This window comes from Perca flavescens, chromosome 16, assembly GCF_004354835.1.
Source record: "Perca flavescens isolate YP-PL-M2 chromosome 16, PFLA_1.0, whole genome shotgun sequence".
NCBI lineage: Eukaryota > Metazoa > Chordata > Actinopteri > Perciformes > Percidae > Perca > Perca flavescens.
This window is the reverse complement of record NC_041346.1, coordinates 23,361,059-23,377,404: the sequence shown is the minus strand read 5'-3', so window position 1 is coordinate 23,377,404 and position 16,346 is coordinate 23,361,059. Positions and strand designations below refer to the sequence as shown.

The window sequence follows — 16,346 nt, the reverse complement described above, 5'->3', positions numbered from 1 at the left end:
AATGCAAATCTCTTTAAATGTGATGATAGTTGTACTTCTAACTTTAATTTTTCCAACATAACCAAAATAACATAACCAAATAGTAATACCAAAAATAATTACTGTGCAAGAAATTCTGAACTGTTTGGCTATTATAACACAATTTATTGCCTTTTTATGCAAAATTGTATAAGTGTATATATAGGGTAATTTAGTTTAAATGTTTTCTCTTGAGTCTCTTGCAATACATGATCTCTTTTACAAGAGAGACCGGGGCCAAAATGGATGAAGTCACATAAATAATTTACATAATGGCATAAGGAAGAGAATGTGACTATTTAAAACAGTAACACTCTTTTTAAAACGTGTTTTGGATGTGGCGTTTGAATGTCTCCTATGGCTATAAGGTTTGTCTTGTTAATTATTCCTGACCCAGGGTGTGAAGTGCGGAAATGCAGTATTGCCAAGTTCAGACTCTTGGGACTCTAAAGCATCTAGAGCAGGGGTGTCAAACTCAACTTCACTAAGGGCCACACTGGAAAATAAGAACCACATCAAGGGCCAGACATGTTTAGTTTATTGATAGGCTTTTATTTAATCGAAAAAGTAAAATATATTTGACTGTATTATTGCATGTGTCATATAGTCTTCTCACTTACAGTTTGGTCAACATAAAGTCCTAAAGAAGTCAAAAAGTTTCTCAGCCATCATAGAAAAGAAGCACCCAAAAAAGTTGGAAAAAGATTTCGGCAAAAGTGACAAAAACTTCGGCAAAAGTGACAACAACGCCAGAAAAAGCGACAAAAACTAGGTGGGCCAAAATGTATTGTGAACCTAAATTGATATACGGGCCGGATCATAATCTGTGAGGGGCCGGGTTTGGCCCGCGGGCCTTGAGTTTGACACATATGATCTAGAGGATCTGGTGTGATAGTTGTTTGAAACAGGGGAAAGCACTTTACAGAGGCCCACACTGTACATATTATACAGTATACAAGTATTAAGGTACACATGACTCTTATGCTGTATAGGCCTTAGCTTTCTAATCACAAAGTCAAGGCATGAAAAACTATTTTCATTTCAAAATAAATTAATTGAAAACATTAATTGATTTAGCATTAATAATGACATCGTTATACTATTTAGTGTCTTTCCCTGTTGTTGCTTGATTTGCATTATGAGGGTATATCTTCAATTGTTTCAAAATAGCAACAACAACCAATAGGCTACCACTGAAGTTCAAATTCAAATGTATTTGTATAGCACTATACAAAAGCAGTTCAGAAGGCATAAAACTAAATAAAACAGCAAACATGTATAGGCCTACAAAATATATAGAGACATCTATGCATAGCCTACATACACGTACAAACATAGCCTATTGTATTTCAATACTGTAGCTAATAGCCTATAATAACAGGCCCAAAGTGCATATTGGCATGAGTGCCTGTGTCCAATACAGTAGATCTTTTTCACGACAGACATTTTGACATGTCATTGTAGGAAAAGCACAAGTGTATTCCAAACCATCAATGATGGCTGCATTCCACTTAGGAGAGGCCCTGGTATTGTGCATGCTGACTCACTGGAATAGCTTACTGGGACACTTGATGGAATTGAGCCATCGTTAAGGTTATCAGTTTCAGCTGTGCTTTTCCTACTATGACAAGTCAAAATGTCTGCTGTGAAAAATGTCCATTGTGTCCCAAACGTTCAACTGCGCTGTGGAGATAGGTCTATGCGAGACTACAAACTTCCTGGCAGCAGCAAAGCGTTTGTCTGAGAAGGGTTTGTCTGGTTTGTCTGCGTGCTGCAAGAGAGGGGCGTTTAAAATGCAGTGCAACAGCGCCACCTGTAGGTTAAAAGAGTAACACGTTTTTTTTTATATGAAATATAAAAACAGCGCCGTTTTTGTGCCGTTTAACACGTAGCACAAAAATTAACAGAGCTTCATGTAACAGAGTAGAAATAAATGACAATAACATGTAGGCCTACTCATACCATGGATGTATTCTTATATACTGTCTATGGATGTATTAAGAGACTCTTGCGCCGGATCACAGGGCGCTGCCATATTGGATGAAACCAAATTGCGTTCTGTATTACACCGTATTACAAAATTAAAACAAATAGCTACACACGCTGTTTTACTACAGTTAAAATAGTCATCACGTACATTTTAAATTATGTTTCACAATTTTTTTCTATTCTATTCTATTTTTTTTTAAACTGTATAATATCTCCAACTGCACCCCCTTTGTTTTAATTTTCCATGGTACAGTCAGTGGGCACTATGGCGCTGGCGAGGCTTGGTAAATGTTGTCGGTCGTTAGTACATGAGCCCTCCAAAGGACTGTTTTTTGGTGTTTTACAGCCAGGCGGGATTGAAGGCTGTATAGGTAAGATAAATAAAAGTCGTCAATAAGTGTCTGGTAAACAGGTGACCGTTGACTGGCTGGTTACAAGCTTCAAGAGCAGCTTGAAAATAACCCACGTTTACAAAGATACTGTAACAGTGACTTTAAATGGCTTTAACGTTTCATAAAAATCCAGCAAAAGTCGATGTAACTGTGTTTTGCTTGCAGGGTTTGTAGCAGTTGCATGCTGGCCATTTTTTTTAAAATGATAAGTCATATGTACAAGCTATCAAGCTAGGCTAAATTATGATACGATGGCTTCTCAAGGGATTAATTTGTTGAAATTTATTTGTGTTGTTTTTTTCTCCCAATGGTGATAACTGACATTCAATTCAATTTATTTATAGTATCAAATCATAACAAAAGTTATCTCGAGACACTTTACAGATAGAGTTGGTCTAGACCACACTATAAATTCCAAAACCCCAACAATTACAGTAATTCCCTCAAGAGCAAGCATTAGCAGTGGCTATTGCGACAGTGGCAAGAAAAAACTCCCTTTTAGGAAGAAACCTCGGCAGACCCAGACTCTTGGTAGGCGGTGTCTGACGGGCCGGTTGGACATGACATTATACCAGCTTTATTTTTTGCCACCCAACTCCACGCCATGTTTTAAGTTACTGGTAGTGGTGGAAAGTAACTAAGTACATTTACTCAAGTACAATTTTGAAGTAGGCCTACTTTCCATTTTATGCTTTTACTCCACTACATTTTTAGAGGCAAATGTTGTTGTTTTTTTATTATACATTATATTTTGTTATTAGCATAGGTTAAGCTAATCAGCAATATATGAAGTAACTGAAATTAGCTCCATCTTTACCGGCCGCAACATCAACATGATGTACACAATTATGCATCACTTATTACAGTATAGCCTGATCCAATAACATGATAATACATTATTCTGAAATGGGCCATTCTGCATAATGAGTACTTTTACTTCTGGTACTTATATTTTGGTGGTGGTAATACTTTATATACTTTATTTCAACACTGTAGTATTGCTACTTTTACTTGAATACCTTTTTCACCACTGGTTATTGGAAACTGTTTTCTCTGCAGCTAAGAGGCATCTGTTGTCAGAAGATGTTATCAAACTACAAGACTTCCAGCAAAGGAAGCTGGCTGTGGCTCACCTTGTCTCTGGAACGAAAGGTGAAGTAGGTTTAAGTATTTTATTAGCTAAAATCAATGTCTTCATTCATAAATATGTCCTCATTGGTGTAAAATGACCTCTGCCAATGATCCGACTTATCCTCGTAAGCGAAGAATTTCTTATCTGTATTTACATTGGACGGGCAAGTCCAAGGAGGCTTCCATGTCGTTCCGCCATTTTGAAAAAATATAATCGGTGAGAGGGACATAAAGCAATAGCCTACCTGTCTAGCTAATCCACAACGCGTTTTCGTTTAGAGCCAGCGCCATGTGACTGAAACCAGCTGAAACGGAGAAGGAGATCAGTGAGAGGCGCTTGTCACTGCCCCAGCAAATTTGAAAGCCTGCACTGCACTTTACTTCATAATGGAGTATCATACTTATGCCGAGCCACAGGAGAAGTAATCCTCGTCGCCAAAAAAAAAGCGAAAATTGGAAGACATGTTGTCATAGCTTCTTGGTACATAACGGCTACCGTAGTTGCAACACGCATTTGAAAAAGCGAGGCGCTAGAGAGCACTATTCGTTTGAATGCCAAATACAATTTCACCGCTAGATGGGAGAAATTCCTACACAGTGTACCTTTTTTAAAGCTGCAGTTTTATGTCATGTGTTACAATACACACTGTACAGTATGAGCTCATATTTTCACCCAATTTTACAGGAAATTATATAGAGCTGTTCAGTCAGAAGCTTCAAAGGAATGAGCTCATACTGAGAGATGAGCTGAAGCTTCTCCTTCACTTGTGCCAGTCTGCAGATGACATGGTGATAGCCAGAGATGCCATTTATAGGTATAGTACATCCTTAACTGGCAATTTTGTAAAGCGTAAACACATTTTTTATGCAAAGTAGATGATTTCAGAACCTAAATTTGTCTTATGCCCTCCTCTTCTCTAAATTGCCTTTTACAAACAAGGTACCATGCAGAGAACCGGAACTTGGTGTATGGAGAGTTTAAGTTTGGTCCTCTCTTTGTGAGACTGTGCTATGAGCTGGGTCTGGAGGACTTGGCTGCTGCTACACTTACAGATAAGGTAAATATTGCATTAACCAAAACCTTTACTATTGCAACAGTGTCATCAGGGGAAAAACTATAAAAGACAGGATTGATACTTTTCTAAGAGCCGACTTGGACTGGTAACATATCCTCTCACTTGTCTGAACAGAATATGAGAGAATTTTTCAACGACGCAACCTCCTTTAACATCACCTTAGACATGTTATTCACAAAAGGCTCTTATGAAAGTAAGTGACAGATTAACCTCCCAGTGTGTATTTTTTTTTTTTTTTTTTTTTTCTGAAATGATTATCACATGTGTATAATATTCCCAACTTTGGCTATTGCAGATGCCTTGGAGGTACTAAGAACTATGAGGAACCAAGGTGTACCATTCAACAAAGACACATTGACACTGGCATCTGGCATCTGCTATAAACTGGTAAATGATCCAAACAGTTTTATTAAGTCTATTTTAAAATGACAGTCCCAAGAGTTCTGTTTGTTTTAAGATGTACAAACTCTTCCGAGTGAGTTAATGTTCTGTTTTATGTTGGTCAGGACACGGCGGAGTCCTACAGGATCTGCACTGCTCTGATAGAGGAGGGGCAGACCAAAGGGCACTTAATCCCCCGACATGCTTACTGCTTTGCTGTAGCACTTGCACTTAGACGAGTAAGTTATATCTTCTTCTTCTATTCCTTTTATTCATGCAGAAAGATGTGAATAATATTATATAATCAATAGTTTGTTTTTTGTTCCAGAATGATATAGTAAAGGCACAGTCGTTGTACTCAAAAATAATGAGCACTGACAGCAGATTATGCCAAAATTTAAAGGTAATGGTGCATCATATAAATCTGGTATACATTTTTTTTCTTGCCGTTGTTCATTGATTAATATATCCTTTTTTTATTGTGATTTAGGTTATAATACTAGCAAGGTCAGGAGCGCTGACAGATGCCATTTCCATCCTGTCTGCAGCCATGCTGCTTAAAAGCCCTTCTTTTGTGAAGAAGCCTGAATTTTCTCAGGAGGTGGTAAGTCCTATAACACACCACACAGTTTGCTCAATAACACAGATGCTACTTATACTTAAAAAACTGTGACGGAATAGCTACGGATGCAGTATTTAAATGTTTAAACATATTCCCGCAATTGATATTCATCTTAATAAATTTTTTTCTGTGAACAGACTGGCAAACCTAAGGTAAAAATGAAAAGGATTGGAGTATCCTTTACTGGGATTGTTGATCAGAATAACTGTGATGAAATATTTCTTTCAATAGTTAACACAAGCTACAGGATTCTTTTCCCCATTAAAGGGAGTTTGTTTGGGGAGTTTTTTCTTATCCGAAGCAAAACTTGAAAAAGACAGTGGGTGTCGTATGTTGTACAGATTGAAAAGGCCTTTGAGGCAAATTGTGATATTGCGCAATATAAAATAAATCGATTTACACTTGACTTGTGACCTGTTTCAGGTGGATTTGCTGCGCTTTCAGAGTGAGGGCGGACCACACATGATGAAAGTGGAGCAGATAGTCACTCATCTTGAGCGAGCTGATCAGGTGACCCAGCAGACCCTCGATGGCATGCTCTGCCACACACCCACAGGGAGGAGGAAACCAGCGCTAATAATGGAGGAGAGGAGGACGAGCCGAAGGACTCTGAAGTCACTACAGTCCACTCTGCTGTCAGAGTGAGAGACGCTGTGTGCCATTGCAAAGCCTGCTTTAACTAAAGGCTCTGATATGAGGCTGAACACAATCCATCAAAAAGAGATCCAAGCGAGATCCGGCGGAATTTCCCGGCAGAACGAGAATAATCCCGGAAGTGGAACGTCGTAGATATAGACTAAAAAACACAAATGGCTAGAGTAGACTTTGTCATGATTACTGTATCTACCTCTCCTTAGACACAGACAGAGTCACCATCTGCAGACTGAACTTCTGTCCCTTTTTTGTGTTGCCCCTATCCAAATTTGATGAAAAAGGTCAAAAATCTTCTTTTGTGCAGCAGGTACTTTAACAGAAAGCTGCTGAGAGAATTTTACACCACCACACCAATGGCAATGGATTTCCTTGCAAGGAGCTATGCATAATAAGTGATTTGGGAAGAATGCGTTGTGTGTGTATATAAAAGTGTGACTGAGTGATTAAAGATGAATCGGATATTTAATAATGAAAAAAAAGATTATTTGTCTTGCTTTGATGTTCTAGGGATGCTGGCAAAATCAGGTTTGTTTTGCAATCTTTAAAGAATAGGTTCTCATTTTGAGTGTGTCTCAAAAACAACACCCAGGTGCCCAGATGTTCATTGCAAGAGCTTTTGCAAGCTGTGATCGCACCTATTTATAATGGTCATTAAGAGATCCTTTCCTACAAAAGAATATTCCAATGTTTATCTGAAGTTAATATGAGGGTTCAGCAGTCTGAGTTAGAGAAATAATGTGGATATCTTCCAAACTGACTGTCTTTTAGAATAAAATTAACCATCAACCATCTAGATGAAAAGATATCCGCTGATCGATCAAATATTTTTAACCTGTTTGCCAAGTTGTGCCTCTGATTTCCAAATCACAACTAAGTTGGCAGCTCGGGCCAGCTTCCTGGATAGAGGACAGAGTCACAACTTGAGAAATGGGTAAAAACCCTTTTGTTATCCAGATAGAAGAGTCTTGGATTTTCTATTGAAAGTGCATAAGAGAGGGACTTCAAGAGATCAGTATTCTGAACAGGAGGAATACAGCAAGCAAAACCTGTTTCAGTGTTAATATGGGCACCTGCATGTTGTTTTAAGACAGTCTTGGAAAATTGTGAACCTATCCTTAAAACAACCTTTCCAAAGGCTTTTTTTTTTTTGCTTAATTACTTAAATGTAATGGTAATACATTAAAAGGCACAAACTGGGGACCTAAAGCCATACCTGGTATATCATAACTTTTAAAAAAAAAACTCAAAATCTGCTGCCCCAAAGCCTTTCATTTGTACACTTTGACACAAAATGTGTGGTAAAATACTCATTATAAATCCAAATCTGCTGATCGGAACCGTAATCGGAACATGTAAACAAACAATGGTGTACATCAAATCCCTCCCACAATGCACCGCTACATCGGTTGAACAGCCAGGGAGGAGACATTGACATATGGGAGGAGAGGAGAACAACGGAGCAGCTACCTGAACCCAAACAAACAGTGTTAGCTAATAGTGTACAGTTATAAGGTAGTAAAAAGTGAGCTCAGTGTAGTGTTTGTTCATCTATAACTACAAGATTACAAGAGCTTTCAGGACGGATGCAGCGGTGATATACACTCCTATCGGCAGCTGGGAGGCGGTGCTCTTTAGCATTAGCTAGCCAGTTAGCTGGTTCTAACTGACAGGAAAAGCTGCTGGTAACGTCATTTTGGCTGGCCACAAAACGAACACAAAGGAAAGAAAAGATTAAAAAGAAAAAAATAATTATAAGTTTAAATCTGGTATTACTGATAGGGACCGCTGTGTCGTAATATAAGCAAGTTAGTGGTTACTTTGTTGAGACCATAGTTTGTACTACTACATAGATTGACTAACGTTAGCTAACTTAGCTAGCTATTGTTAGGTCGTCTGAGGCGACATCTGTAAATACTGGATTTGGGTAGCTTTAGCTAACATAGCTAGAAAAACACAATGAGTACCGAGGCTGCAGCGTCCACTAAACCCACTCCGGAGGATGATGGCATGACATGGTGGTACCGATGGCTCTGCAAAATAGCTGGGGTTTTGGGAGGAGTATGTAAGTAACGTTAGTTATGAAAGTACATTTCTAATATCACTTTGATAAGTAAATAAATAAATGATACGCCGAGATAAATACTATTACTGAGTATGCTGTGTATGTAACATTCAGTTTTTGCTATTTTCTATGACATTTGTTGACTTTTCATCATACTTTTATACCGTTTGTGTGTTCTCTTTTGCATATCTGCATTAATATGATGGTTAGAGGAGAGACAGGACAGAAACGGCATCATATTACAATTTGGAAAAACATGTTTTTTTGATTGTGTATAAAAACCTCACTTCAGTTGCTCAGCCAGGCCAGACAAAAGCTTTGTCACAGACTATTGTCCCCTCACTGCAGCAGCCACTGTTGGGCACCGCTGGTTTGCATGACTTGCTCATTCCATAACCGCATGTTATTGCTAAATTAAAACTATGTGCTATGAACACACAGTCCACCGCAGGTAGGTTTACTCTTTCCATCAGGAGTTCAGTGTGAGACCGTGATATTTACTGCTGGCTTTGCAGTTTTCCAGCAGCATTGCAGCTCTCCTTCACAGACTTGACACCAGAGTCACAGTGCCTGTATCACATTAACTACCTAGGGCACTGCATATTCAATGGGATCTGTATTATTAAGGAGGCTGGATGGTCTAAAGGGGCAGGATATGCTACATTGTTCTTCCACTGTTTGTGGCAGTGTGGGCTTGTCTGGCTTGATAGTTTGCATGTAAGTGAAGATAGAAACTAGGCATATTTACCCTCTCTTCTCACTGTGGATTTTCAGCTTGAAACTGCTGCATTGGTGAATGGACTGACAATCCAAAGTTTTAAAACACCAAATGTTTTAGCATTTTGGTTGAATATTAAACACTGTGTGCCCTTTTATAAATACCACATTGAGTAAATAGTAGACATTAGTAAAATAAGATTTGATTGTGACTTATTGTGAAATGTTGGAAAAAATGGCTGGTGCTTTTTTCGTAAAAAAGGAATACATTAGTTGATGTTGATGGGGAGGTGTGACTAGTGATAGATCTCTCTTACATTTGACATGTTACAGCAAGAAAAGCACAGGTGAAGCTAATAGCATTAATGATTGCTTTGTTCAAGGGCTGAAACAACAGAACAACAGAAAATAATTTTATTTCGGTTATCATTGTTTTACATGGGTTTAATTTTCGGCCTAAGCATGTGTCATGATAACTTTCACATCTAGATATGAGTCCTGGATTCCATAATTTTTCCGGATGTTACCAAACTGCTCTAGATATAAGGCAGTCATGTGCTGATCTTGAAAGAAATATCTGTGTGTTTGTTATACATTTGTCTCCACATATTGTACATGCTCCGTATGTTCTGCATTGCTGATTTTCTTATGTTGTTTATAGTATACAGTCAGTACTAACCAAGCAGTATATAAGTGAAAAGTTAGTATGTAGTTATTGTGGCTTTTCAAACCGTAGTGACTGAACTGGATCTCTAAACATCCACATATATCATTCTCAGATCTATCCTGCCCTCTGAGATATTTCACATGAGATATCCCACACACACTTTAAAATGCCAAAGCCTAATGGTCAGGCCCAATATTTTCACAATATGTTATGTGGTTTATCTTAATGGCAGCCCTTTTGCTTTGTCTTTTCTCTTGTCCAAATCATGCAGCCTGTGCCGTCTCAGGAGTGTGGAACTGTGTCACTGTGAACCCTTTAAACATTGCTGCTGGAGTTTGGATGGTGTAAGTCTTTAACACTTGTTACGCTTAATTTTATGTAGTATGCATATATTAGCTCATTCACATTCCATAGGGCAAACCATTTTTATAATCTGTTGGTATTGAGGAGAAAAGACAACATACTATAAAACCACTTATTTGGACCAGACAGAGTGCTGTATGCTATTATTCATTTAACCGCCAGTCCAGTTTGCTGTCACATACACAATGCACAGTGAAACGGTTTTAAATTAATCATTCAATCTATTGAATAAGACAATACTTTAATTGTTCCTTTTGCAGTTTGGCTAGGGTGTCACTGACACAGTTCCAGAGCAGATGTGAGCTGGTTCTATTTAAGTTTTACTAAACGCCTACTGACAGTCAAATACAAACTATTGTAAATATGAATAATCAATCAGAGCTTTACTGTTCAGATTTACAGTTTTTGTTATATACTGTATGTATATCATGCATTATGCACTCGTATTAGCTATTTACATTCCTCTATTTGTACGTACAGTATTATTTTGCATCGATAGTGAGCAGGAGTCTCATGTAGCCATGTGGCCACACCTACTGCTCAAATGCGGAGGTGTGGAAGAATTCTTGACATGAACATGTCGTGCCAAAGATTTGCTCAAATTTGAAGACTTTAGAACATGCCACAGAAAAGCCAACTGTGGTTTTTTTTCCCCAGGTTAAAACTGTTTCCCTTGATAGCTTAGCTACAATGCTAGCTAGGAATAAAGATTGATTAATAAAATTGTCATGAAGACATTCTGCCCCTTTGTATTTTTTACTCCAGATCACACCAGAATCAAAGGAGCCTTTTAGAACTGAAATGATTGGTTGATTAATCAATTAAGTTGATTAACACAATATGAATCAACATCTCTTTGATAATCCATCAGTGATTTTTTTTTAAGCAAGCATCTCCTCTTCTTCTTTTTTGAGATCTGCTTTTCTTTGTATAATGTGATATTAAACTGAATATGTTTTAGAAAATAGTTGGCAGATTAATCGATAATTAAAGTAACAGTCCAAATTCGACTTACCAGCTCACTGTAGAAACTTTCTTGCTGTTTTCATGACAGTGAGCATGTGAGCATTTGTGCCCCAGCTAAGCCCACTTTGAACACCTTGAATGGCAATGACAGCGTACTTAGGGCTGTGCAATTAATCATATGTTAATCGTGATTACAATGTTGGCTCTTCCGATCACAAAAACAATGCAATCAAGAAAAATGATTATTTAGCATATTACATTTTTCAAGTAAACTCCTCTTTTGTCTTGTGTTCTAAACTATATCAATGTTGTTTAAAGCTATAGTGTGTAGTTTCTGCTGCCCCCATGAGGAATTCTAAGTAATGACAACAACACTGTCCACATGATACAAGCCTTTATGTGACTGCACTTCACCCCCACCCCTCCTCCACACAGTTGCTAGTAACCAAGGAGGACACGGAGGATTAAAAAAAAACATGATGGACTCTTCAGAAGAGGTCATTATCTTCACTTGAGTTTCTGCGCGGGAAAGTCACCAGACGATACAATTTTCTAAACCTCACCATACTGAGGAATCCAGAGAGAGTGGTCTGGAGCTGATAGTCTTAATTAGCTTTGTAGCAGCTCATTTGCCAAAGGCTTGAATGTAACAGACGTTCATTAATATCAAAAAGTTCAAAACAAAGTTTTAAGTTCTATAAATGCAAGATCTTTCCAAAAGTCAGTGGGTAATCGGGTTCAATAATTGTGTTTTCAATATTGATTAATGTAATGATGATGATTTTTTTCCATAATTGAGCGGCCCTAAGCATAATGGTTCCTTTCTACCCAGCTGCTGTGTTTAATTACTTCCAGACTTGAGTTGTACAGTATTTGAGATGGAAGGGCACAAGGTAATTCACTCCTGTGTTTGTGTCCTCTCCTCCTGTGTCTAGGTTAAATGCCTTTGTGCTGTTCCTATGTGAAGTCCCATTCTGTTGCCAGTTCATAGAGTTTGCTAATGCAATAGCAGCCCGTGCAGACAAATTCAAACCTTGGCAGAAAGCCTTCTTCTACTGTGGGTAAGAACAAATTGAAAAATGAATTGTACACGGTTGATGTCATTGGAGACTGTACTAAAAATTACATTTTTGGAATGTGAATATCTGATAGTTATTAACATTGCATAAGCTGTTGGACATACTTTTGATGTTGTTCTTTCAACTCCAGCATGTACTTCATATGATTTACTGACTTGTTTGTTTTTGTCTCTGGTTGGCTGTCCCTTTGGTTGCTCATTTTCAGGATGGCTCTGTTTCCTGTGTTTTTGAGTTTCTCTTTTACAACCTTGTTTGGAAATGCCATCGCCTTCGCTACAGGAGTTCTGTACGGCCTTGCGTCTTTAGGCAAAAAGTAAGTCTATTAGTAGTTTGTACCATGGAATAACATTATATCAGAAAAACATCATTTATTTTCTAGTATCTATTTGAATAAAAGCTGTACTATAGACATTTTGTAATCGCTCATATCTCTTGATATCTCACTCATAAAAACACTCCTCTAAAAGGTCATATTAAAACAGTCTTCTTATTAATGCAGTATTCCACATTCTAATCACTTAATAAGATTTTTATTTTATGCATCTAACAACCCTAATGATCCTTTTTATTCATGCAAATTCACTTCTGACAAGGTGAGCCATGTAATAACCTTGCAATTAAACTGTCATCCTCTCCTGTCATACCCGCTTTCTCTTTGTTTATACCCACCTCTCCTTCATCATAACTTTTTGTTACCCTCCTTCTCTCGCATCCTGTCTTCTTTTCGTTTTTTCCCTCTCTCTCTCTCTCTCTCTCTCTCTCTCTCTCTCTCTCTCTCTCTCTCTCTCTCTCTCTCTCTCTCTCTCTCTCTCTCTCAGGGGAGACGCAGTGACTTATGCCAGACTACAGCATCAGAAACAGGCAGATGAAGAGAAGATGACAGAAACGGCAAATGGGGCTCCGGAGTAAGGCATCTGCCTTTCCACCCTCCTCTTCCTCTATTTTCTTCAGTTGTTACTGCCCTCCATCCATCCTACCTCTTCCTCCATGCTTCTTTCCTCTTTCTCATTTCTGTCACTACATAATTATGGTACTGAGTTTACTTATTTACTTACACTGCTGCATTCTTGTTGTCCTGACCTAATAGTATACAAACGGATTAGCGTTGGATTAAGTCCATTACTTGGTACTTGGTGTGTAAATGGGATCTCTCATTGTGACTCGATACCATAGATTGTATGTTTTGCTTTTCGTGGTTTATGGTCTTCTCATGGGTTGTATTTTTTTTTTTTTCCCTTTTGTTGTTTGTTGCTGCTGTCAGTTGTAAACTCGTTTTCTGCACGAAAAATGTGAGGTACACCTTTCTAGCCCAAGAACATTTCAGGAAATCCTTAAACTAAATTAATGTGAATGTAAAATGTACATAATTAACTTAAGGTTATCAGGTTATTCACTATGAGGCTGATTCAAATGTGTCTCACTTGGAGAGTGAAGTGGGTAAAGATAAGTCCAATGGTAACATGGGGTTCAGACTTGTTTCAGCAGCAGACCCAAATATCGATATCAGCTCTCTTGCAGCTCTAACCTTATTATCATCGGAAAGTATTGGCCAGTGGGGTTTCCAAAGCCTGTTGCGTTAACTCTGCATTTAATCCGAAGAACCTACTTTAAGCAGTGAATGTAGATGATACAAGTCAACTTAGTTAACAGTGAAAACTTGTGCTACAAAAGTTCTACTTTAATTTATAATGGGGGGTCTTATTAAACTTTATTGTAATATTTATTGAAAAAAAACGGCCTGACTTTTGACAGTTACTACAACAGATCTGTAAAAAGCCTCAAGTTTCCGTGAGTTTTTCCTCTGAGTCCCAAAATGTACCTTCACTGGACTACTTTTGAGTAAAGAAAATGGAAGGGATTTTGGTATTACAGTATTCTACCCACTGTTCAGACAAAACTCTGAATTACAGCCTGAATGCATTTTAAAATATACATAGGCTTTAGAGATATGTTTAACATTGGGGAATGTACCTGGTATACCCAAAGATAAACAAGGTATGCTTTCATATATTATTTGTTTAGTTGGTTTAAGCTCAGCTGGGGAATTCCTGCACTAAACTTTTGGTAGCATGGACCTGGTATAGAGGGAATTTTTAGGAAAAGCTTTCAGTGCATGTGTCAGCTTGTGTACGTATGTATGGTTCCTCATGATCAAGCAGCCGGTAGCTGAATTGTGGCTGCAGATTTTGTGGTACATTATGAATTGGAAAACTGTGCTTATTTTTCCTCCTTTTGAAAACATGTAAAACAACGTTTTAGAATATCTTACTGAATATCTACTGTGTTTATTATGAGTCTTAATTAGTACACTTTACCAAAATCCATTACAAATTCAATGAAGGAGAAGTGTCTTGATTCAGGGACGATTTGGTCTGTATCTCACACAATCACCAGAGCCATGGTTTGCCTTTTGTCACTCAGATGAGGTATGCAGCGTTCAGCAATGTACAATTTGTGTTTGTGTTTTGTTGCCTTGCCTCTGTTGTGTAAAAAGGAACTTTGGGAATAATTGTTTACACGTACCTCTTACAGCTGTTTCTATCCTTAATCTATTACTGACTGGTCAGTGACTGAGTAGATTATTCACAAATTACCACCAGCTCTCAGGTATCGTACTTAACAATGCACCGTGAACAGATACAAAGTAGTTTATGAATAGATCATAGATGTATGGGAACTAGCATAAGCATGACTATGAAATTAGGATGTCATTTGAGCAGATGGAAAAGCATTTGTGTAGCATTTAAAACATGCACAACCATCGTTCACAAGTGATTAAACACTACACATACACACCAGCAGTATGCTACAGTTAGACACTACACACTTCCTAGTTTTAATAAGATGTAAAATAAAACTCCTTGCCTTGTCCACAACCATCCATCCAGTTTTATTGTATTGCAGTGACGTGCATCCAAGACTTGAGTGCATATTTTGCTGTAAGGGATATGTGTATAATGTGTGTTGTGATGTGAATACTGATCCTGTTTATCAATTTGTGAATTAAACAAACTTGCTACTACTACCATGGTGTTGGCTTCTTTTGTTGTCGCCTTCACAATCTTCTTAATGGTTTATGCTTTTGTGTCAAGAATGTTTTTCCTTTTTTTTCTTTTAATAATGATCAAAGAACATCAGGTTGAGAGTGCTGAATAATTCTTTATATGCAGAGAAATCCAGAGTACCCTGGGGTTGTCATTTTTTTTTTTTTAACATTTTATTTATATGCTGAAAGCAAATAAGTGTATTTCCCGAAATGCCAAACAATTTCTGCAAAAATGTCCTATTAATCTCCCCCTCCCCCCCGGACTGGACTACAAAACCGGCTTCAAGTCTAGTTCGTCATTGAACCCTCTCGGGTTTAAAATACTCAATTTAGAAATCAAGAAAGCTTTTGCAAAGAGCATAAGAGACATTAAGATTAATTTTCAGGTGCCGCATCTGGATAGATTTATTTTTTTTAATATCTCATAGTACTTTATATTCTGCTATATTGAGTTCTGTCAGTGTTTTTCCTACATATCCTTTTCCGCATGAACATGTTAACAAATAAACCACACCCTTTGTGTTACACTCTTAAGTTTTACGTGGATGGCTGAAGTTTGTGTTGTATTGTAACATTGCACGAAAGTCAAATAGATTGCATAAATCCCAGCAAGCAGTATTTGACCAACACCTACCTGTGATGTGTTGAGGTTATTTAACTGGTGGTGCCTGTTTGATTAATAATGAAGTTAATGATCACCACTTCCCAGGATTAGCCCTCCCTTCTAAGGCATTTTCTTTCACCTATAAAGCTTATTGTTTATTTTTCAATCTTAATATTGTCCCCTTTGAATGCAGATTGTAGGGATTTAGTTGCCTGTTTCTCATAATATATCTTAATTGATTTGATTTGCAAGGATTAGTCCATATAAGTACATCTGCTGCCTCTGAACTGTAAAGATACCGATTATAGACAAAGACTTTTCTTTTATGCAACATCTGGAAACATGGTAAAAAAAATTGCATTTTAACTTTAGTAACTTATATTGAGTAGTCAACAGAGGGCGTCATTGCATTATTTCAGTCATATGTCTTAGTTTTAATTAAGTAGCACATTAACCTAGTATTTAATTATGTAATACATTATTACTACTACTACAACTAGTAGTAGATCAAAGAGAGGGCACACTTTTTATTGGAATTGAACCTGTGATGCTCCACTTGTATAATTGGCCTGCACATGC

The 16,346-nt window shown here is 37.7% G+C and overlaps 2 protein-coding genes across 4 annotated transcripts; both read left to right on the top strand.

Annotated features, from left to right (window-relative positions):
• The first annotated feature begins 1,690 nt into the window (after window positions 1–1,690).
• ptcd2 (pentatricopeptide repeat domain 2) lies at window positions 1,691–6,747 on the top strand. Of its 3 annotated transcripts, XM_028602007.1 has the most exons (12): window positions 1,691–1,833; window positions 2,261–2,378; window positions 3,459–3,551; window positions 4,216–4,345; window positions 4,471–4,588; window positions 4,721–4,799; window positions 4,902–4,993; window positions 5,113–5,226; window positions 5,316–5,390; window positions 5,478–5,591; window positions 5,747–5,761; window positions 6,033–6,747. In XM_028602007.1, exons 2-12 carry the CDS (start codon window positions 2,273–2,275, stop codon window positions 6,252–6,254), a joined length of 1,158 nt encoding a protein of 385 aa, XP_028457808.1. In that variant the 5' UTR covers window positions 1,691–1,833; window positions 2,261–2,272; the 3' UTR covers window positions 6,255–6,747. The 3 variants fall into 3 exon arrangements, with proteins under 3 accessions (XP_028457808.1, XP_028457810.1, XP_028457809.1); XM_028602009.1 differs by lacking the exon at window positions 2,261–2,378; XM_028602008.1 differs by lacking the exon at window positions 5,747–5,761.
• Window positions 6,748–7,664: 917 nt separating this feature from the next.
• Window positions 7,665–15,142, top strand: cacfd1 (calcium channel flower domain containing 1). The gene is made up of 5 exons (XM_028602447.1): window positions 7,665–8,325; window positions 9,981–10,053; window positions 11,974–12,099; window positions 12,323–12,430; window positions 12,936–15,142. Exons 1-5 carry the CDS (start codon window positions 8,220–8,222, stop codon window positions 13,024–13,026), a joined length of 504 nt encoding a protein of 167 aa, XP_028458248.1. The 5' UTR covers window positions 7,665–8,219; the 3' UTR covers window positions 13,027–15,142.
• Window positions 15,143–16,346: the final 1,204 nt, after the last annotated feature.

Coding starts and splice junctions, on each gene's coding strand:
- ptcd2 (XM_028602007.1), top strand. CDS start 2,273: ATGGCGCTGGCGAGGCTTGGTAAATGTTGTCGGTCGTTAGTACATGAG. Junction 4,800..4,901: donor CACAAAAGGCTCTTATGAAA/GTAAGTGACAGA, acceptor TGGCTATTGCAG/ATGCCTTGGAGGTACTAAGA. Junction 4,994..5,112: donor CTGGCATCTGCTATAAACTG/GTAAATGATCCA, acceptor TATGTTGGTCAG/GACACGGCGGAGTCCTACAG.
- cacfd1 (XM_028602447.1), top strand. CDS start 8,220: ATGAGTACCGAGGCTGCAGCGTCCACTAAACCCACTCCGGAGGATGAT. Junction 12,100..12,322: donor AAAGCCTTCTTCTACTGTGG/GTAAGAACAAAT, acceptor GCTCATTTTCAG/GATGGCTCTGTTTCCTGTGT. Junction 12,431..12,935: donor CTTGCGTCTTTAGGCAAAAA/GTAAGTCTATTA, acceptor TCTCTCTCTCAG/GGGAGACGCAGTGACTTATG.